General features: G+C 36.8%; 1 protein-coding gene across 1 annotated transcript in view; it reads left to right on the forward strand.

The window, feature by feature from the left end:
• The window catches only part of LOC142406703 (cadherin-10), a 65,379-nt gene that overhangs the window by 11,285 nt on the left and 31,113 nt on the right, over positions 1-22,981 (forward strand). Inside the window, exon 2 of the mRNA XM_075495639.1 lies at positions 15,361-15,655. Coding sequence (XP_075351754.1) covers positions 15,361-15,655 — 295 coding nt within the window. The remainder of the gene's footprint in view (positions 1-15,360; positions 15,656-22,981) is intronic.

The following is a 22,981-nucleotide window of genomic DNA, read 5'->3' on the forward strand; positions in this document are numbered from 1 at the left end:
ATTTTAAAATTGTATTTGCTTGTCACAAAAAGATACTCCAAAAAGGAAAGAACTGATAAAACTGAAATGATTTATATTCAAAGCTATAGCTCAGGAAAAGTAGAGTCCATCACAGTACATTCATTCACTCAAGGAATTAAAAAACATAATAGAAAAAGGAGCTTTAGAAATGTTTGACCTACACCTTTTTTGAAATGATAAAAGTATAAATAGCCAATAGTTTCAACAGCAATTCAAAGGCTGATGCTTTAGGGGCTTTTTTTTTCCTGTCTTGATTTTTTTTTTTTAAATCAGATGCAGATGACCTTTTAAATATCCTATATACACAGATAGCAAGGAAGAGCCAGGGGTAATACTGAGGCAAAATCGGTGACTTGCAACAACATACCCATGAGGGAGAGAGTTCTAAGAAGTTAAAAGTTGATGTTTACCCTTTAAAATGTCTTCCTGCTGGAAGCTTTTCCTTATATTTATGAGTGGTTTTGTCTTTGAAGATAATTAAAAATAAGCTGAACCAAAAAGGCTGTAATGGCAAGTACTTTCAAACCCTCCAATGCCTTCTGTTTTGAGGCAGTAAGTAGCTATACAGTCAATGTATCTGAAGTCCCTGCCAGACAGAGTAGGATTTGTTTGCAGGACTAACCAAACATCATTGTTCAACTCATTCGTGTTACTTCCTCAAACTAAATTATTTCTGTTTCCTAGTCTTTTAACAGCTATTTACTTGAGTGTTAAAGGACTGGACCACTGAGGGGGAAAATTGCCCTCTAATTGATAATATTTTGGTCTGTAGCAATTTTAAATGTGCTACCATAGGTGAGTTCATATACTCTTCATGTCTGAGAACAGAAGCTGTCTTGTTTTCATTTCAAAGACCAAATTCACAGATCATCCAGGTGCCTGAAATGGATGTGCAAGGTACCTTACATGTCTGAACACACCTAAAAACTTAGAAAGGCATTAATGAATAATTAGGTGGCTTGGCTTGCTAAAGGGCATATCCAAACAGACTGTATGCAAGCATCTAGATGGAAAATATGAGCTGAAAGAAGGAACTGTATGTTCTGGGATATTCATGATATTGTAGTTTTGAAAACTATATAGTTGCAAGGATTACTGCCTGCACTGAAGAATCAGATGGCTGGACACACAAAATTTCTGTGGGAAAAAATTCTGGATACTTTCAAGAATATATAAAAATTGAAGAAAACCTCAGTGCTCAATTGCAATTCTGTTTATTTCTTCTGTTGCCGTTTTCAGAGTTGTAGAAAAGCCTTACTCCTTCATATTGGCTTACACTGATACTCTGTGCCTTTCTTCTATTTCCTACATTTCTGGTATTCAGTCCAGTTATGCTACCTGGATTTAGTATTATTGTTTTACATTCAGTGCAGACCCACACCAAATTAACTTTTCTTGGGTCATTTTTATTTAGTCAAAAGTGTACGTGCTCTCTCTGCTTTTGAACTTCCTTTGAGCCTGCCTTTCCTTTCAGCTTGCCTACATATATATCTCAAAGCAGTGGTGGGAAGACATGAACATATTAAGTTTCCTCTTGATATAAAGTTCGAGGTAATCATACTGTCCTTTATTGCCAATATTTTGGTGACTTCTGATTTTTTTTTATTACCCAAAGAATGGATGTCCTTTCTAAATAATTCTCAAGCAAATGACATTTATTAAGACAAAAAGGTTGGAAATAGAGGTTGGACTTGATGATTTGAAATATTTTACGGTGAAACTATAGTGGAAAAAAAAAAAAACCAACAAAACCGAAAACCTACTTTGTAGAAGAACTTGGAAGATTGCCATTCTGAGTATTTTGTAATGTGGCTACATGATACAGTAGAGATGATCATGCAGAATACTTTGTCTCTTCCTCATCCAAAAACAGCTGAGTAAAGAAGCAACCTCTCTTTCTTCCCATTTAGTTTATAACCTGGTTTATGTTATGAAATGCTTTTCTGGGTTTTCTTCGTAAAAAGTTTTAATAGTTTTTTGTAATTATATCTAATTTAGAAGTTCATATGCTACAATACAGTGATTAGTAGGATAAATTACACTTGATATGCAGAGACATGAAGTAGTAATAAAGATTTCTTCCTTCTGTATTAAGAACCCCATCTTCCAACGAGAACTTCTACATATCCTTTTTTGAGGTATGGCATTTGATGTAAAATATGAATAAATTAAAATTTCTGAGTCTCCATGTTTATGATTGCTAATTCCACTACAAATGGGATCTTTAGGAAGTGGAAATATTTAAGAAATATTATTTTGGAGTGAATATAATAATTAACAACTATTACTACCTAGGTAATCAATGTTATAAATTATCTAGCTTAATACTAAATGATAAAAATTATATTGATATTTTAAATTTTGACAGTGAGAATAATGACTAATGCAATTGTGTAAGAGATGAAGTAAACAGGGAGAAAAAATGAAAGATCTATATACATTTTGTATTTTAAAAACTATGAATTTAAAGAAATGTCATGAAACAATCCATTCTGAGGAAGGAAACAGAAAAGACAGATAGGGTAATGCAGTGTTCCAGGCCACGTTACTAAAATTTAGGAAAACGTTTAATGAAGTGGAAGTACTTTTGAAATGCTAAATTAATGTGACAAATAGAATACATGAGCTTCAGGAGAGGCTAAATGGATACAGCCAAATACCAAATAAATACAACTAGGAGGGGACAGAGCCAGGAAAGATACAGGACTTTTGTAAATTGATATTAACTTTTTTACTTGTAAAATTTCACAGAACTCTCCACTCCTTTACTTCTTTAAAAATATCTGTCATTTATAAGAACTACTGTGCAGGAATATGGCCACATTTTTACACGGTGATGCTACTGAGGATACCAGATCCACATAGGATTCCTCAGAGGACTTAGAAATACCTTTAGCAATCAGCAGGATGTCTTAGGTCATTCAAAAAGGATAATGAGTCTGCTATATAAATAATACAGTTGGAAGATAGGGAAACTGATTGCTTAATTATCTCTTTAGTTAGGTCAGGTTATGTGACAGACCATTCTCTATTTGTCAGGAATGGCATGTTTTCTAGTAAAAGCCAAGTAAAATAAATGTAATAGCTGGAGGACTACTGAGCGGTGTGACACTGAAAACAGCTGCATGGCATTAATCAAGGCTTATCATTTAAGAATAATGGTAGAGATTTCAGTAATATTGATGTATTTGCTAGGAAGGGATAAGGACGTGCTATAGAAAACAAAGTCACTGAAGGAGCAAGGAATACTATTTCAAATGCCATGTAAGACTGTGTACCATAAAAGAGGATTAGGAAGTTTTCTAGGAATAGTGTACAATACTTTTTATTGACAAAAGAAGAAAGTAGGAGGTAATAGTGCACAAGGCAAGAACTAACGCTTCATGAAACTGGGCCTAATTCTGGAAAAAAGAGAATACAAAAGCTCCCTGTGGTTCTATAGACCAAACAAAAAGAACAGAGGCTTTTGGTATAAATGGTAAAGCAGTAATTTATGCCAAACCAAGCAGAGTTAAAAAAAAATCCTACAAAGAAAACCCAAACACCAATAGCATAACCAATATAGTATATTTTATTGGAAATTATGAAAAAGGAGATTAGGTAAAGAGTGCTTCTGATGTCTTACAAATGCCAGCAAATGTCATAGAAGCTTTATGGAAATATTAACTGAGCATATCTGCTGATTAACAGAGTTCACATAAGTTAGAAATAATTTTTCATCAGTGATGTAGTACACAGAACACATTTTTGAAAACAGCAATTAACATTGCAAGGGAAAGTAATTACTATGGAGCACAGTTCTTAATCTGTAGCAGTGAAGATCAGGATGGACTTTCTGTCTCCAGTAAAAGTAGTTGAGGAATACCAGGCTGATGAGGAATACCAAGCTTGTATGTATACACACATAACGTGTAATGCTCTGTATGACTTGTGCCAAGATTTATATCCAAACCTGGTTATTTTGGTATCTTACAGTCTGACAGAGGAGTAAACCATGCTGCTTTTGTAGGAGAAGTTTTAATTTAAATTTTAATTATAGCTACCTACCCAGTCTTAATACAAAGACAATTAAATTCAGTTATATTTCCCTATGTAATTGTAATTCCCTGTGTAACTGAGGTGCCCACAAGGTGTCTACAAGGCACCGTTGTGGACAAATCCCCCAAACCCTCTCTGGGAATTCAACATGCTGGGATTCCCCTCTTAAGTGTCTGTATACTAATGCACGCGGTATGGGGAATAAATACAATGAATTAGAGATCTGCATGCAGTTTCAGGGCTGTGATCTTGTTGGGATTACAGAGATGTGGAGGGATAGCTCCCATGACTGGAGTGTTGCAATGAAGGGATACAGGCTCTTTAGGAAGGACAGGAAAGGAAGACAAGGAGATGATGGAGTTGCACTTTATGTGAGAGAGCAGCTAGAGTGCTTGGAGCTCTGCTGGGGATGGAAGAGGAGCCAACAGAGAGTTTATGGGTTAGTATTAAAGAGAGGACAGGCAAAGGTGACATTATAGTGGGTGTCTGCTATAGGCCACCTGACCAGGAAGAACAAGTGGATGATGTCCTCTAAAGACAGATAGGAACTGCCTCACATTCACAGGCCCTGGTCCTCATGGGGGATTTCAAACACCCTGATATCTGTTGGAGAAACTACACAGCAGAACATAAGGAATCCAGGAGGTTCCTGGAGTGCACTGATAACTTCTTCCTCCAAGTGATTGAGGAGCCAATAAGGAGAGGTATTCTGCTGGACCTCATACTCACCAAAAATGAGGGCCTCATTGAGAATGTGAAGGTCAAAGGCAGCCTTGGCTGCAGTGACCATGAGATGGTGGAGTTCAGGATCCTGATGGGAGGGAGAAGACTGAAAAGCAAGCTCACCACCCTGGACTTCAGGAGAGCAGACTTTGGTCTCTTCAAAGATCTGCTTGGAAGAGTCCCATGGGATAAAGCCCTAGAGGGAAAAGAAGCCCACAAAAGCTGGTTAATATTCAAGGATGACCTCCTCTAAGCTCAAGAGAGCTCCAATCCAATGAATAAGAAGTCAGACAAAAATGCCAGGAGGCCTGTATGGATGAACAAGGGGCTCCTGGCCAAACTCAAACACAAAAAGGAAGCATACAGAGGGTGGAAGCAAGGACAGGGAACCTGGGAGGAATACAGAAACATTGGCCAAGTATCCAGAGATGAAGTTAGGAAAGCTAAAGCCCTAGTGGAGTTGAATCTGGCCACGGATATCAAAGACAACAAGAAGGGCTTCTACAAGTACATAGGAGACAAAAGACAGACTAGGGGAAATGTGGACCCATTGCTCAACGAGACAGAGGACCTGGCTACACAGGACATGGAAAAGACAGAAGTACCTAATGCCACTTTTGCCTCAGTCTTTACTAGCAAGACCAGCCTTCAGAAATCCCAGGTCCCAGAGACCAGGTGGAAAGGTTGGAGCAAGGAATATGTATCCTTGGTGAAAGAGGATCAGGCCAGGGAATACTTGAGCAAACTAGACCTCCATAAGTCCGTGGGCCCTGATGGGATGCACCCATGAGTGCTGAGGGAGCTGGCAGATTCATTGTAAGGCCACTCTCATTAATCTTTGACTGATCATGGTGACTGGGAGAAGTACCCAAAGACTAAAGGAAAGCAAATGTCACCCCCATCTTCAAGAAGGGCAAGAAGGAGAACCTAGGGAACTACAGGCCAGTCAGCCTCACCTCGATCCTCAGGAAGGTGATGGAACAGCTAATTCTGGAAGCCGTTTCCAGGCACATTAAGGACAAGAAAATTATCTGGAGTAGTCAGCATGGCTTCACCAAGGGGAATTCATGCTTGACCAACTCGATAACCTTCTGTGATAAAGCAAGTGGCCTGGAAGATGAAGGGAGAGCAGTGGATATTGTCTACCTGGACTTCAGTAAGGCCTTTGACACTGTCTCCCATGAGCTCCTCGTAGAGAAGCTGTTGATGTATGGGCTGGATGAGCAGACTGTGAGGTGGACTGAAAACTGGCTTAATGGTGAGGTCCAGAGGGTGATGATCAGTGACACAAAGTCTAGTTGGAGGTTAGTAACTAGCAGTGTACCCCAGGGGTCAATACTGGGTCCAGTCCTGTTTAACATCTTCCTTAATGACCTGGATGATGGGGCAGAGTGTACCCTCAGCACGTTTGCTGCTGACACCAGATTGAGAGGAGTGGCTGATGGGTCATGCTGCCATCCAGAGGGACCTGGACAGGCTGGAGAAATGGACAGGCTGGACCTGGACAGGCTGACAGGAACCTCATATAGTTCATAAAGTTCAACATAAAGTTCAACAAGGTGAAGTGCAAAGTCTTGCACCTGGGGAGGAACAAGCCCAGACACCAAGTATATGCTGGGGGTTGACCAGCTAGAAAACAGCTTGGCAGAAAAGGATTTGGTGGTTCTGCTGGACACCAGGCTGAACATGAGCCAGCAATGTGCCCCTGCTGCAAAGAAAGCTAATCGTATCCTGGGCTGCATCAGGCAAAGTATTGCCAGCAAGTCAAGGGAGATGATCCTTCCCCTCTACTCAACACTGGTGAGGCCACACCTGGAGTGCTGTGTCCTGTTCTGGGCACCCCAGTACAAGAGATACATGGATGCACTGGAGAAAGTCCAGCAAAGGGCCACTAAGATGATGAAGGGACTGGAGCATCTCTCCTATGAAGAAAGGCTGAGAGCTAGGACGGTTCACCCTGGAGAAGAGAAGGCTCGGGGTGGGGGCGGATGGATCTTAACGTACAAAAATACCTGAAAGGAGGATGCAAAGAGGACAGAGCCAGGCTCTTTTCAGTGGCGTCCAGTGACAGGACAAGAGGCAATGGGCACAAACTGAAACACAGGAAGTTCCCTCTGAACATCAGGAAAAATTTTTATCCTGTAAGAGTGACTGAGCACTGGCATAGGTTGCGCAGATAGCTTGTGGCGTCTCCATCCTTGGAGATATTCAAAAGCTGTCTAGACACAGCCCTGCGTAACTGGCTCTAGATGTCCTTGCTTGAGCAGGGGTGGGTTGGACAAGATGACTTTCAGAGGTCCCTTCCAACCACAACCATTCTGTAATGTAATTGTCTATAGTGATTTAAACTATAACTTCTTTACTTAGTAATTGGAATATAGGTAGGATTTTTCTTGAGAATACTATTCTCTAGAATAATGGATTTCATAATTTACTAAAAGCAGAGACAAATTTGATAGGCAAATAAAAATGTGAGTTGCATTTAAGGGTTTATACATGTTCCACCTCTCTTCTCTCACAGATCTACCTTTAATACCTTGACTACCCCTGTAGGGTTATAAGATAGCAATACATCTCTCCTGGACTATGCATCTATTACTTGAACAGTCCCACTGATCTCACTGGGATATAAAATGAAGCCAGGATTGATCTAAGACATCTTTGTCCCTCATTGTTTGAAATCTTATAATATTAGATATAGCATCAGTTCAGATTCATCAGTAGTTTCCCGAGACATATGAAAAATATGTCTACTCTCTCTTTTTCCCCTCTCTTCCGTTCCTCTGGGTTAAATTTAACAATAATACTGTATTATCATGGATATCACTGTTTTGGAGATTATTAAAATATCCCTTTAATGTTTTTTATTCCTTGATTCTGATATATACCCTCCACCTTAGCTGACATTTTCCACTTCCTGGGTTGACAGACATTGTCATTCAGTTCTCTGTAATATATTTGTTGTTGTCCCTAAGTATATCTCTTCCAAAGTTATGTATACTTTAGAATATTCATGAGGAGAAAATGCACACATAATAAAGGTAGAAAATCTTCACAGCTCTTACCAATTTACATGTTACAGTGATTTCAGCTGGAAACAACGTTTAACGTGTTTTTAAATGGCCTCCAGCAGTAGGCAAAATGAACTAAGCATCACTATTCTTAATGGTGTTCTGCATTTGTTTAAAAAAATGCAATGCTTTTTATGTATAGTGCAAATTGTACATTAGGATATATAAAAGCTAATGCTGTTTTAATGGTTATTTTGTCAATAACTAGGCTACTTTAGGAAAACATATATAAACTATAATAAAAAAATTCTTGTTAACAAAAAAAAACCCAACCTAAAATTGCTTCTTAATTACCTCTTTGTTGTCATTAATGCAGAGAGCATGAGGATTAGTGGCGACTTTTCCTTAAAAAAAACCCCAAAACTAAACAGACAAACCCCAAAGCTTTCAAATACATAAAAGCTGTTCTGAATTCAGTAAATGACAGATATGTGTTGTTTTAACATATTAGACCTCCTAGGCCATTCCTTGGTGGAACAGATTGATTGTTGTGGAAACTACTTAATCCTTTATACAATATTTAGTACAGATTTTTATTTTAGTCCAGAATCAGCCAAACAACATAAAACATGAAAAATATGTATGTTAAAAAAAAACCCAAGTCTGAGGAAAATCTTATCAGACATATTTCCATCCTGAGACCATAGGTTAGTGTACAGAGACTACTCATGGAAGTAGGAATATAGGCTTGTGCCACATCAAGCTGAGTAGGAGTAGGACCAAAGAATGTTTCTTCGTTTAGTCCACTTTTTTAATGAATGGGAACCTGAACAGCAGACATAGATCAGGATTTTTTTTCCCCTTTAACGCAATAATTCTCTTCTGCTTATTCATACCCAGTCATCTACAGGAGGTATTAGGCCAAGCTGCCAGAAAATAAGGGCACTTCAGTTTCAGTGACAGTTCTCCCCTTTCTATCTTCACCCGATGTAGGGACTGTATTTATTACTTTAAAATTGGAAGAGAACATGCATATTGCCTCATGCAAGAACTCTTTGGTGTATGAAATTCAATTAATCCCTAGTTTATGTTAGCTCAATGCTTGTGATTCTTCTGGAGTGGAAGCTGCAACAGTCTAATGAAGCCGAAACTTTCTTGTTCTAGCTCTCTGAACATCAGCTAAAGACCTTGGCTTGAGGAGGGAGTTTAGTTATTGGCACATTGACTCAGTGCATCTATATAAGACTCTCTGATGCTCATATGATGTGTCATAAAAAAAGAAACTGCCTTTCTCAGCTGAAATCGTAGAAGATTTTGTCAGTGACAGGACTTTCTACCTTCTCCAGATTGTGAATCCTCCCTTTGAATAAAGGGGAGGATTCTACAATAATGGGGAAAAGATGCAAACCTAGTGAAGAAAAAATACCTTTGCTGTACGATTAGTTTGTGGAAATTGAGAATCTTGCAGATGATATCACTTGGTAGTGATGGTTATCTTGCAGATGATATCACTTGGTAGTGATGGTTGTGGGGAGCTGGGAAAATAATATTTCTAATCCTTTAATAGATATTGCTTCACCAGGGATGTGTAAAGGAACCCTAAAAATACTATTAATTTTAATTTATCTCTTACCATTTAAAATCATTGGTAGGAACAAACAAAAATCTTGAACAGCAAGGAACTACTGTAATCGTCCTCAATACAAATGGTAACAATGATTTTTATCTTTCCTTTGGACAATGAATCAAGTAAACTAATATAATCTGAAAATGCACTGCAGACTGGAGTTTTTCATTTCTGTTTGTTGCTTCTTCTCAGAAAGCAAAAAAATTTCAGAGCACTCCTCATCTTGCGTTACTTGTTATGCTTCCATTTTACTTTGCTCTCCCTTTATCTTTCCCAGTCTCACAAAATTTTCTTTTTCAAATGTGCCTTTTTCCTTTCCACTTATCTCTTCTTTTAAATAACACACAATAGCACAGGAGTGGCAAATTGACAGTATAACTGAGTGAGAAAATTAAATGTGTGACATGTCTCATTAAAACTTAGTGCAAATTCTTGCATCACTAAAGAGAGTTGCTTTAAATGTTACCTTAAGGATAAATTGAAATAAGTGAATCACTTTGGTGAATAAAATCTGGCTCAAAGCCATGACAGTTAAATCTGGCAACTAAGAGAATACTGCACAGGACACGAGCTAGTCTGAAAACCTTTAGAATAAGTGCAGCTAATGTTAAACAACTGCATCATTTAATATTTCAGTTCATGATGTTTAAAATAAATATCGCAATTGTGGGAATTCTATATCAATTATTCTCTGGTGATTTCAGATCAAATCTGCCCACTGTTGTGATTATGTTTAGAGAGACTATCATTATTATTCCACAAAGTATCCAGTGAAGGCGTTAATATTTTAATACGTACTGTAGAAAACTTAGAGTGAAATTGTGAATGCTTCCACAGGTGTGTTTTGGCATCGCCCTGAAAATTTGCCCTACAATTTGCCCTGAAATTTGTCCTCAGAATTAGGAGATCTAAATCTAAAATATTTAAAACCTTTAAAAACTAAAAGATAGAGTAATTCAGGAGAGTACTGAGGACTCATTGTTATTGCGATACTTGGATTAAATTGAAATGTTGACAAATATATTGCAGAAAAAGTATAAAAAACATTTTCTAGATTATACAAATAAAAATTACTATTATAAAGTGGGAGAGTAAAAATGTGTTTAGTGACATAAGATTGGAATAGTCTGTCATTTGGTAAAGACTACAAAAAACTGTAAACTGTATTGGAAAGTCTCCTATACATAATAGCATATTAAATTAAGATAAAAAACCAACTTGAACTGAATTAATGCTTACAGTAAGAATTCAAACTAAAGGCTGGTTTGTTACTACAGTCATATTCTGGTCTCTAGTTATCTGAACACCAATCACTGAAAATTCATAGATGGACTTCTGAATCTGAAATTCAAATAGAAATAGGTATGACAAATCTTAAAGTCTTTATCTGGTATTGTCATAAATCATTTCAAATTCCAGAAGTAGTTTCTATGATAAAATGGGTCTGACTAGCCTAATCTGCTCTCTGTTTTTCATAGTAGCATCTTCTGACTTTTTGGTGAAAATAGGATTAACACTTTGTATGCTATTAGAAAAAAAGTCCACAACCTTTATATTCAATTAGGAGATTTCAGACTTGGGTGGAATTCATAGGGGGAGGGGAAAGAAAACCCACAATCCTGTAATTGGCAGGTTTGACTTTAATAATTGGAAGTAAATTAACATAGAATTCCCACGTTGTAATTTTCAAGTAATTTTAAAAACAGAATTTTTATGTTGTTCTTATAAAGTCTTCTGAAAGATGTTTTACAAAGATCTTTTACGGATCTAAAAAGATATTGAGCTGAATTTGGTTGTGGCATCTTTTCATTAACTCATTTTATTTATGGTTGCATTTATCTTGAAAAACAAGGTAATATATATTAATTAACTCCATTTTTATTGTAATTGAATAAAAAATAAATCCATCTTTTAAAAACTGTTTTTCTTTCTGTCTTGGATTGGTAACTCACTTTGTTTTTTAAGTGTTCACATAATACTTCATTTTGTTACCCTTCTAAATATTAATTATCTTCTGTTTAGCAATACCTTTGTTTTTAATTCATATGAAATCCTTCTCAATTTAAAAGTTTGTTCAACCAGTTTAGATAGATGACCAAATATGCAAAATTGTCTTTCACAGTAATTGCAATTACTGTATGATAAAACAGGGCTATATAAAATAAAACCAACAGACATTCTGATTTTCTATACAGTGAGAAAAATTATATATAAAGTATGTATACAACTGACAACTGAAAAGGGAAGTATTTCTGTGGAAGAACAGCAAGATATTCACTGAAACGAGAGTTTGCAAAATATCAGTAACAGATATGAAAACAAAACCACATCTTCACAGCTGATCATTTTGTGCAATAAAATTGCTAAATGAAACAGATGTCTCCATTTCTCAGCTTGGCTGACATGAATCACAGATGCCCATTAGCCAAAATAACTATAGGAAACACTTTATACTAAAAGTAGCACAGAAATATTTCGCAGAACTTTTTTTAATACTGGAGTAAAATGACAAAACTTTGCAGTGCTGATTGACACACTGCTCATGCATTTCAGAGCTGGGTAAAGATTCACTGTTCAAGGCTGTCAAGCACATAGGGTGGTCTTTAGCCATCTTGATTCCTCTAATAACATCTGTATTGAATTAAGAGCTAAGAAAATTAAATGACAGGTATTCTCTTTCCTTGCTTATATATAATACATATATTCACTCCTTTAATTATGTCTGGAAGCCTTGTTCATTTTATCTATAGCTTTGTGTTTCCTGATCCCCCAAGAAGACCTTCTGCAATGTCATTCTGAACTTGAAATTTTTCTACAATAACTGTGGACTGTTATGTTTATACATAAAATTTAAATTGGATTACCAATCCAAAGTGAAATTATTAAACTTTTTTAGAAAATGCAAAGTGTTATAGCTTAAAGTGTTCTTCTAAACTATGCAGGTTGGTATTCCTTATAAATATGTTATTCTGAAGTGGAACTATCAGCTCCCTAAAAGCCTTTATGTGCATGCCTCAAAATCTTATATTCAGCTCCCTTTCCAGTCTTTTGGCTAATATAGGTGGGAAAAAAACTATAAAGTTTGAATTTGGTGGGGGTAAGCAGTTAATGATTTTTTGAGTGGTGTAAAAAGAATATTTTTCACTTCCAAGTCAGCTTAGTAAGAATTTTTGACACACACATAGCTACAAGAGAAGTAATGGAAAACCGTCAACATTGATAGTACCTTACACATTAGACAAATAAGTATGTTAAAAGATCTTTACATCCTGAATTGGATCTAAATATAGTTGTTCAAAAGCTTCGTATTTTGTAATGTAGGGGTTTTCTTCATTTTCTGATTTAGTTCTGTTCGCTACACTGTGTTTGTGCTTCTAGCGCCAGGCAACAGAATGCGGTTATTTGGATTGCTAAATTATTTTACAAGTTCCTGGCGTGCTTTTATTAAATATCACTCTCCAAAACAATTTCTATGCATGATTTGTGAGTTAAATTTGGCCAAATACTATTCCTGGGAATGGTTTGCATGAGGTTATGCTATTCTGGAGATAGAGAATTTATTAGAATGGATTTTGCCAGACTCTGCTAACTGTTTTCTGACTTAAAGAACAGGCACTGCAGCCTCAGTGTACTATTGTCAACTTTTGTAAGAATTTATACTACCAGATCTAACTTTGGAAAGCATATGGGAAAATGACAATGTGCCCATTTAAAGATTCCCCCCCCAAGTCTTTCTTGCTCAAATGGGCCTTTATTTTATATTTCTGGTGCACATGTCTAAGGAAGAGCAGCCTCCTATAACTGCTCTTCACCACTCTGCTGTGAAAACATTGTATGTAATTGTCATGGACCACCAGCGAGCTCTTAGGACCAAAACGTTTTTGAAGATAAGGTGGTATCCTAGGAAGACCTGGAGAAGAAAACACTTAAAAGGCTTTTGAGCACTAGTTACACTAAATGACATTATGAAATGGGCCACAGCCTGCAAGATACTGTCCAGTCCCCTAAACAGAATGTTACTTAGATGGGTGAAAGGTCACAACTTTAATGGGCCATCAAGAGAGCAGCATGAGGGATTAAAGTTTACAGTAAAAATTATTTCCCTAAAAGAGGAATGAGAATGGCTTCAAACCTTCAGTTTTAAGTCAGCAAGAGAAATGGAAGGAAAATAAAGAATAGGATTTATTTGCAAAAAAATTTCTCTTAACATCTACTTTCCTACTCTTCATGTTTGGTGGAGATTCCTATTTCTTTATTATAGAAAGAAAGAAATAAAGTAGTAAGAAAATGTCTATTTTGTAAAGTAAACATACACATATTTAATGTAAGCAAAGTTTAGTTTGTCATTCTTTGATAAATATTTACAGTGTTTCTCAAGGTTTATTTCTGAACTGAAAGAAAACAGGAAAACCTTTATATAGAAAATAAAAGTTCAGAACAATGATAGTTTTCAAAATTTCTACCATAAAGGCTTCGATCCAAGATTCCACGAGCTCCTTCTGTTCCACATATTGCAAGTGTGTAGGAAAGATTCAGTGTTTGAAAATGTTTCATGGCAGAGAATTTTACTGTTTGACTTCAGCTTATTCCACCAGTCCACTGTGTATGTTTGGTTTCAGCACAAAAGGCAAGGAAAGCCACATTCAAAACCCTAATAGCTGAATATTCTACCTGTGATACTGACTTAAAATGGATGCTATGGAAGACAATGTCAGGGCACCATAAACGAAAAAGAGAAATATTTCCATGACTGCATGCCAAGGGGATATTTATACTAAGCTACTTGTATAATGTTTTCCATTATCTGAAATGTGAGTTTAAATTAACAAAAACCCTTCACATGTCTAAATATGAACTTATTGCAGTTCTAACTGATGTTGTAAATGTGTGTTCAAATAACTATTTTTAGAAAGGAAAAAAAATACACTAGTTCTGTCTTAAACTTTTAAACTTTTTGGAACATTCTGATATTTTTTGAGTGTGATTTTTAAAAAGTCTGTATATATTTGCACTTCATTTTTGTAATCAGAGCTTCTACTTGATTTGATCCTTCTGCTTAATCAAAAAATAAAAAAAGTACATGTTTCACGGTGAAAATAAATCTGAATGCCAGATTCTTTCAGTTAATTATGAAATCAATGACAGTGGAAGGAACATTCCAACAAGGTGATGAGAGAAATTATGGTAAATGTATCCAAAAGATCAAATGACCCAAACACATTACTGTACTGAACAAAGCAACATAATTGAATAATTTTTTTTTTATGGATGTACTAAAGTCAGTCAGTACTACAGGTTATTAATAGATAAAGTTAAGCTTTATATTACTTATATAATGGGTATTAAATCAATCCTGAATGCTCAATAAATTTGTTTCTTTCCTTTAGGCTATTTACATCAGTTGATGGAGTGAAAATGATAATGACTTAAAATGAAATGTTCTCCAATTTAGGAGAAATATAAATAATATGAAATAAAATAATAAAAATTATGATGACATGGAACCAGTTGTTCTATTTTCCTTAATTGTCATGTATTCTGCCATGTCCTTTATCTGCTTAGTGAATTTACAACTAGCACAGCAGGTTGTGAATTTTTAATAAGATCTCTTCAAGGAAGGAAAAGGTCAGTATTAATATAAAGATCTTCTTTAAGAATTGTGGTGCAAAGGTTTCTTAGCAGAGAACAGGTGTTGCTGCAAAACTAAAATCTGCCACAACAGTCAAGTTAAAAGATTCTTGGAGCTAAGTTAGGAAACAAGTGCCTCAGTATGACACCATGACTGTCAGTCAATGGTGACTGAAAATTACTTTGTTTTGTTGGTGATAAACCTGTTTGTTGCATGCAGAATGATTTAATATCTAATAATTATTAAAAAAAAAACCCAACCACCTTTTCACTAATTCTAAATAAAATGCTCTTATTTTTCTTCCTTTTCAGCTTCATTCTGACCAGGACAAGGGAGATGGATCCCTCAAATACATTTTGTCAGGAGATGGGGCTGGTACTCTTTTTATAATTGATGAGAAAACAGGTGACATTCATGCTACTCGGAGAATTGACAGGGAAGAGAAAGCCTTTTACACCCTGCGTGCCCAAGCTATTAATAGAAGAACTCTGAGACCGGTGGAACCTGAATCTGAGTTTGTCATCAAAATCCATGACATCAATGACAATGAACCAACGTTTCCTGAAGAAATTTACACTGCTAGTGTTCCTGAAATGTCAGTAGTGGGTGAGTGCTTTATACTGAGGCACAAATGCCTGCTCTATGTTACATGAATAATTTCCCCATCGTCTGAAAAGTCAGTCATGTTTGGAATTCTACCTCATGGGTTAAGTATTTTTCATTTTGTTTTTTTGTTCAAATATTGGAATTGCAACCGGAAACAGGTTTTTGTTATTTGAGGTCTATTTCTACTTAGAATATTCAAATTATTAATTTACAGTGATTTGGAATATAAATATAAATAGAAAGTAGTTAATGGTGAATCACCCTCCTCCTTAAGAACTCTTATTCTAAGATCACTAAATTAGCCTGTTGAAAGCTCAATGACTTTTTCTTCTCATTTTCACTGGAGATCCCCAGTGATGATAAACACTGAATGGAGAGCTGTCACTGCTTTCACTCTGTCTGTGGCTGAGGAGAGTTATATGTTTACTCACATGCTGTTGATGCACTGCCTGAAGGTAGACACCCTTTCTATTCTCTTTGCTTTCAGTTTTTTAGTGTATAGACAAATCCTCTGGTGCTTTCAATTCCTCCCTTAACTCACTCATGAATGGCAGCTTCAAGAATCTTAAACAGCTGTTTGAGTTAATCTTTCTTCTGTTTGCAATGTATTTTCAGTTCCTATCTTAACTACAAAGTTGTGGCCTGGATCATGCCAGCTGATCAGATTCATAAACAATAGCATTTTGGAATATGAGCTATTATTAATTAGTACATACAATTCTTTAGGAAGAATTCTGAAAATCTTAAAAATAGATAGTATTTTTAAAAAATTAATATTCACTTGTTTATTGTATAACTGTAGATATAATACTAATTTCTAAATATTCAGAAAACACACAATAACTTCAATACCTCTTTTGACTATTATTACTATTTTAATTACTAACATTGCCTGAACTAGATCAAACAATGTGTTGAGATGTTTTATATATAAAGGTATTGGCATTTTAGTACTTACTTTCCTGGGCTTTGGAAAATGTTACAAGAGCAAGAAAATATATAATTATTGAAAGGGAATGGCCTCAGCAAAGCTGTGCAGCAATGTGTGGAAGCATAATACTAATAATTTACTATTCTTAATAAGATAACTCAATCTGCTTTTAGTTTGTGATTGAGTAATTTTTAAAAGTCCCAACATTCAGCAAGCAGTTTTTAGTACAAAGGAAAATAAAAAAAGAAAGGGCAAGAAATCTGTCAGATTATTGCATAGGGTTGTACTGGAATCCCATCAAACTAGTCCACATAAAGAGGAGAACCGAAAATCTTCTTTCTTTACTGTTCCAAAATAGAACAAAATTTAATACTGATTTATTACTTTACTGATCAGTTCTCTAGAATCATGCATTTCAGTATATGTATATAACTTCAGGCAGAGCATCTTGAAAGAGCATTGCTGCATTTTCTAGAGGCATATGGCAAGATTACAGTAGGGCTGAAAAAATGTCTTAGAGCTTCCATTTTATTTCTCATGTTCTTTCTATAAATTCCAGAAGGCATTGCTTAAAATATTCCTGGAAAGATTTTATGAAAATAATTCAGTGTTTTCATTAAATATTATGCTATTATATAACATTCAGTTATAATCTATTGATTCCTAATTTTGTCAGTCTCAATTACATGAAGATCATCTTTTTGTTAAGTGTTCTCAAACATCCAAGACATTATTTCAATGGTTCTAAAATATTCAGGATGTGAGGCTCCAGTGTATCTGTATGTCCACATAGGTCATACAAATTTTGACAGTGTAAATTTTGCTGCACTGCAACAAAATAAAAACATGATAAGAAAAAGAGATAAGATGATAAGAACAATATCCAAAAAACTATACTGATGGGTAAAAAAAAAAAAAGCTTGGATTAATTTAGAATATAAATGGTGTATCTTGCACAAATAGTGGTGCTGAAATGAATAGACTTTATTCTGTCAATAAAATGACCATAATTTAGAGAATTGTAACTAGGTTAAAATCTATCATGTCCCTGGAGTTTATAAATGTGGTCATTCAGCTGCTAGACTGCTGACTACCTGATAGGTAGAAATTGCTTTTAGCTTTATGAGTTTTAGCTTTATGGCTGATCCCTAGAAGCATATGTTCACCTGTGGTCCATGAGTGGATGATGTGATTTTATAAGGTATTCCTCAAAGTTAATTCATTTCTTCATAACACTAATTTAATTTTCCAACATAAATAGATCTACTCTGCAACCTCAAAACTAAAGACTGAATGGAGAAGGGGCAAAATCTTCTAAAAGAACAAGCTACATGGCAATAGGAGAAAAACTGCCAGCAAAACTTCGACCCTGGATATGGGGAGAAAAGACTTTGGGCAGCTGAAGGAGCTAGTCAGTAAGGTCCCTTGGGAATCTGCTTTTGAAGGTATTGGGGTTCATAAATGCTGGTCACTTTTTAAGAGTCATTGCTTAAGGGCACAGGAGCAGGTAACTCCAAATTGTTGGAAGTCAAGCAAGTGGGACAGAAGGCAGGCTGGGATGAGCAGGGATCTTCTTCTAGAACTTAGGTGGAAAAGGAAAGTGTATGGACCTTCCTTTTCACACAAGTGTCCTTGGAAAACAAGGACAGGCGACATGGGAGGACTACAGAGATGCTGTTCGCTACTGTAGGGAGAAAATTAGTGTGGCCAAAGCTCGATTAGACTTCAAGCTGGCCGGCACTGTGAATGACAACAAAATGGTTTTTTAAAATATGTTAAACAGCAAAAGGAGGATCAGAGACAACATTGGTCCGTTACTTGATGAGGTTGGTCACCTCACAAATAGGGACATAAACAAAACGGAGACATTTAATGCCTTCTTCACTCTGCCTTCAACACCGATGATGGGCCCTGGGACCCCCAGAGACCTTCATTGGAAGACCGTGACTGGAGGGATGATAAACTCCCAGCTGACTCTGAACTTGCTCAAGACTTGCTGCTCCAGCTGGATGCACATAAATCTATGGGTCCCGATGGGATTCACTGCAGGGTACTGAAAGAGCTGGCTGATGTCATTGTGGGACCTCTCTCTGTTATTTTTCTGTAGTCTTGGGAGTCTGGAGAGGTCCCAGTTGACTGGAAGCTGGCAAATGTTGTCCCAATTTTCAAGAAGGAAAAGAAGGAAGACCCTGGTAATTACAGGCCTGGCAGTCTCACTTCAGTGCCTGGTAAAATCATGGAGAAGGTTATTCTGGGAGTTACTGAAAAACACTTGAGAGGCAACTCAGTCATTGGTCATAGCCAGCACGGGTTCACGAGGGGAAAGTCCTGCTTAACCAACTTAATTCCTTTTATGACAAGGTCACCCATCTAGTTGACCAAGGGAAACCAGCAGATGTGGGGTTTATGGATTTTAGCAAAGCTTTTGATACTGTCTCTCACAGTATCCTTCTGGATAAACTGTCCAGCACACAGCTGGACAAGTCCATAATACGTTGAGTGAGTAATTGGCTGATGGGTCGGGCTTAAAGAGTTATAGTAAATGTGGTTACATCAGGCTGGTGGCCAGTCACCAGTGGGATTCCCCAGGGCTTGATTTCAGGGCCAGTGTTCTTTAATGTTTTTATAAATGATCTGGACACAGGAATCGAACATACACTAAGTAAGTCTGCCTATGATACTAAATTAGGAGGAGCTGTGGACTCCCTCGAGGGTAGAGAGGCCTTACAGAGAGATCTGGACACACTAGAGAGCTGGGCAACCATGAACTGTATGAAATTTAACAAGAGAAAGTGTGGGATTCTCCACCTGGGTGGGGTAATCCTGGTTATATGTACAAACTGGGGGGATGAGAGGCAGGAGAGCAGCCCCGTGGAAAGCGATCTTGGGGTTTGGGTTGATGGCAACTTGAATATGAGTCAACAGTGTGCCCTGGCAGCCAAAAGGGCCAACTGTGTCCTGGGGTGCATCAAGCACAGCATAGCTAGCTGGTCGAGGGAGGTGATTGTCCCACTCTACACTGCACTGGTGCAGCCACACCTTGAGTGCTGTTTGCAGTTTTGGGTGCTTCAATATAAGAAGGACATCAGACTATTAGAGCGTGTCCAGAGGAGGGCAACCAAGGTGGTGAAAGGTCTCGAGGGCAAGACTTATGAGGAATGGCTGAGGTCACTTGGCTTGTTCAGCTTGGAGAAGAGAAGGCTGAGGGGTGACCTCATCGCAGTCTACAACTTCCTCAAGGGGGGCAGCAGAGGGGGGAGGTGCTGATCTCCCCTCTCTGGTGACCCATGATAGGACACGAGGAAATGGAATGAAGCTGCTTTAGGGGAAGTTCAGATTGGACATTAGGAAAAGATTCTTCACTGAGAGCGTGGTCGGTCACTGGAACAGGCTCCCCAGGGAAGTGGTCACAGCACCAAATCTGTCAGAGTTCAAGGAGCGACTGGACAGTGCTCTTAATCATATGGTTTAGTTTTACGTAGTCCTGCAAGGAGCAGGGAGTTGGACTCCATAATCCTTATGGATTGCTTCCAACTTGAGATATTCTATGGTTCTATGATTGTATGCTAGAATTCACTAAAAATGTATCTATATGTTTATAGAATGCCTTGCACTCCTGCTTCTGTCTGTGCATTCAACTTTGATAGTTTACTATCAGTCACTTTATCAGGTGGAGCACTGGACAGACACATACTCGTACACAAACACTGCTTTTTAAAATTACAATTTATTTAAACCAACTATACAGAGAAAGATTTTTCTATATATAAGTCTGGTTGGTGAGTGATAATAGCAAAATGGAGTGAATAGCAAATGAAAAGGCATGGCTCTTTCACTACCAAAGGTGAAAGAGGACCTGCTGCAGATAGATGGTAATATTGATCAGATGTCATGCCTTTTACTGGGGGGAGACAACACTGGAACAATTCTTTTTGTTCATTGATTCCAATTCTTGTAGAGGTTGTCATCATCTTTTATATCCTCTAGTTATCTTCCCTGTATTTTCACCATACAAGGACTGTTTTACAGATGTTAATATTTGTTCTTTTTTCCCTTGTTGTACTTTAAGTCAGTCTGTAATATGACCAGTAACTTGTAACTTGTATTTATGCCTTTGGGGCCTCTGCTATGTTATTCTGGGACTCCATTCTCAAGACGTCTGCTGTCACCTGGTGCCTGCACTCTCAATCCCAGTACTGAATATCGCTGTTTCAAATGGATAGGCTTAATTTTATCTCTATTTTAAGAACTGCCAAAAAAATAGTCAACTATTCTGCAGTTTTGCAACTGTGTTGTCTATTTGTACACATCTGTACTGCAACCACAGTGATAAGATGTTCATATTAACTCTATATGCACTCATCTGAATACCAGAAGGGAGACAGACATGGTAGCATATCATACTATGTAAGTTTACTCATATGACTCTGACTCACTGCTTTGAGAGCTACATTGTATAATGTAGATAGCAGCCAGAATTTAGAGCTATTGGGGTTTCTCTTCATATATTTTAAGTTCTGAGCAAGATTGCATATATCATTCATTTCATCACTTTACCACCATATCTGTTACTTAATAACTGAGTAAATTGGTAAACTTTTAATCACCATTATTTCTTTACTAATTCATAAATGAAGGCTGTCATTGCCTAATGTCCTGCTTTGTTCACCAAAAGCATCAAAAGAAGTGCAAAAGTAGCAAAACCACGCAAGAAGCATCAGCTTGAAACAATTGAAAACTGTGCATCCTTTGGAGTGCAGGGTTTGCTCCATCCTGAAATGCCCTGTACTAGAAGGTACTACAAAGGGGGCCAGGAGGTAAGAAAAAGACTATTAAGTCTTTATCTACTCCCTCTGTCCCTATCCTTAAGGTATCAAATCATGATGTAGCCATACCCCAGCCACTTTCAGACCAGAAAGAGCAGTTTTGATTTCTTCCTCAGGCTGTGGTACTAGCAAGATGGATACCTAAGAATGTGGTTATTTCTATTATCAAATACAGTGTCTTGACAAAGGCCCATATATTCTTTGTTGTCTTGTTCATCTTTCTTCTGCTGCTTATTAATCATAGTAAAGGCAGAGATAAATGGCTCAACTTCAGGATCTTGCAGTTGGGTCAATATCCTAGAAGACATCTTGTTCTCCTGAAGTCTTTGTACTAATTTCCAGATATTTTATCTTCTTTAACTTTTTTCCTTTCCTTACTTTCAAAGTTTATGACTCAGTATATTCTTATGGTTTTGACTACAATCTTCTGTTCTGTCCATCATATTCTTCACCTATCTCTTTCTGCTCATTCAAAGGTTTTCCTCTATACAGCTTTTTCTGTGGATTTTGCCTATTGGTATCTTTTAGACAAGCTTTCAAAACTTTCTGCTATTTAGACCTTTTCTTTTTTAATCATCACATCCTATCTTTTATTGTTGATGTTTCTCTATTCATCTGTTGTAGCCTATATATTCTCTAATCATTCCTTATCTTTATTCCATCCTGTATCTTCAGCGCTATTTCTACTACCTGTCATGCACCCTAGCTGGTCTTTTCTGCTTCTGAATTAGGGATATCAATAGATACTTCATAATATATAACTTCCCTCTGTGTTTACATGTGAACTACAGGTTGGGTGTCCCACAGTTAACCTGTCATCTCTACCTGTGGTTATCTTTTTGTCTTGCTCTTCAGACAGCATTTAGAGCTACTATTGCTTGGCTTTCTCCCTAGGCTTTCTGTACACTCCCTCATTAGTGCTGTTCCACCAATTCCCAATGCTTAGTCCTCTCTGCCATAGCATTTATCTTAAAACACATCCTTCTTGTTTCCTATTAACAAAGATTTTTTTCAATCTTTTTTTTTTTATAGTTCTCTCACCAAACCCTTTTGCATCTTCTGATTTATAATTTCATAATGTCAATAATGACAGATTTCAAAAACTGAAATTATTCTATTACATTTTTAGATTTTTTTACAAGCTTCAATTTCATTCTGTGCACAAATTTTGCCATAAAGAGAGGGGACAAAAAAGGAAAAAAAAACCCCAAAACAACCCCCCAAAAAACCCCAAGATTAAACTTTTTTTTTTTTTTAAAGGGACATCTTAAAAGAATTGGAAATATCCAGTGATGTGCTTGTTTCCAGGGTATTGTTTTCCAAGTTACAGGAGTGCCATGTAGCCAAAGACCTTTCTGACATCAACTTCTCTGAATATGTAGCCTTTTCCACTTCTTCTTCTTCTGTTATTCTGCTTCATTAAATAGTTTATTTCAGGGAAGAACATGTGTCATTATTTCCTCTCTTTTCCACTACAAAGAGCAGAAAATTTCTATTAATTTGATTTGTTATTTGTATGGATAATTTACAAGGGAGGGTACTTGCTGTAGTTAAATTTCTCATAACTCA

Source organism: Mycteria americana, chromosome 2 (assembly GCF_035582795.1).
Source record: "Mycteria americana isolate JAX WOST 10 ecotype Jacksonville Zoo and Gardens chromosome 2, USCA_MyAme_1.0, whole genome shotgun sequence".
NCBI lineage: Eukaryota > Metazoa > Chordata > Aves > Ciconiiformes > Ciconiidae > Mycteria > Mycteria americana.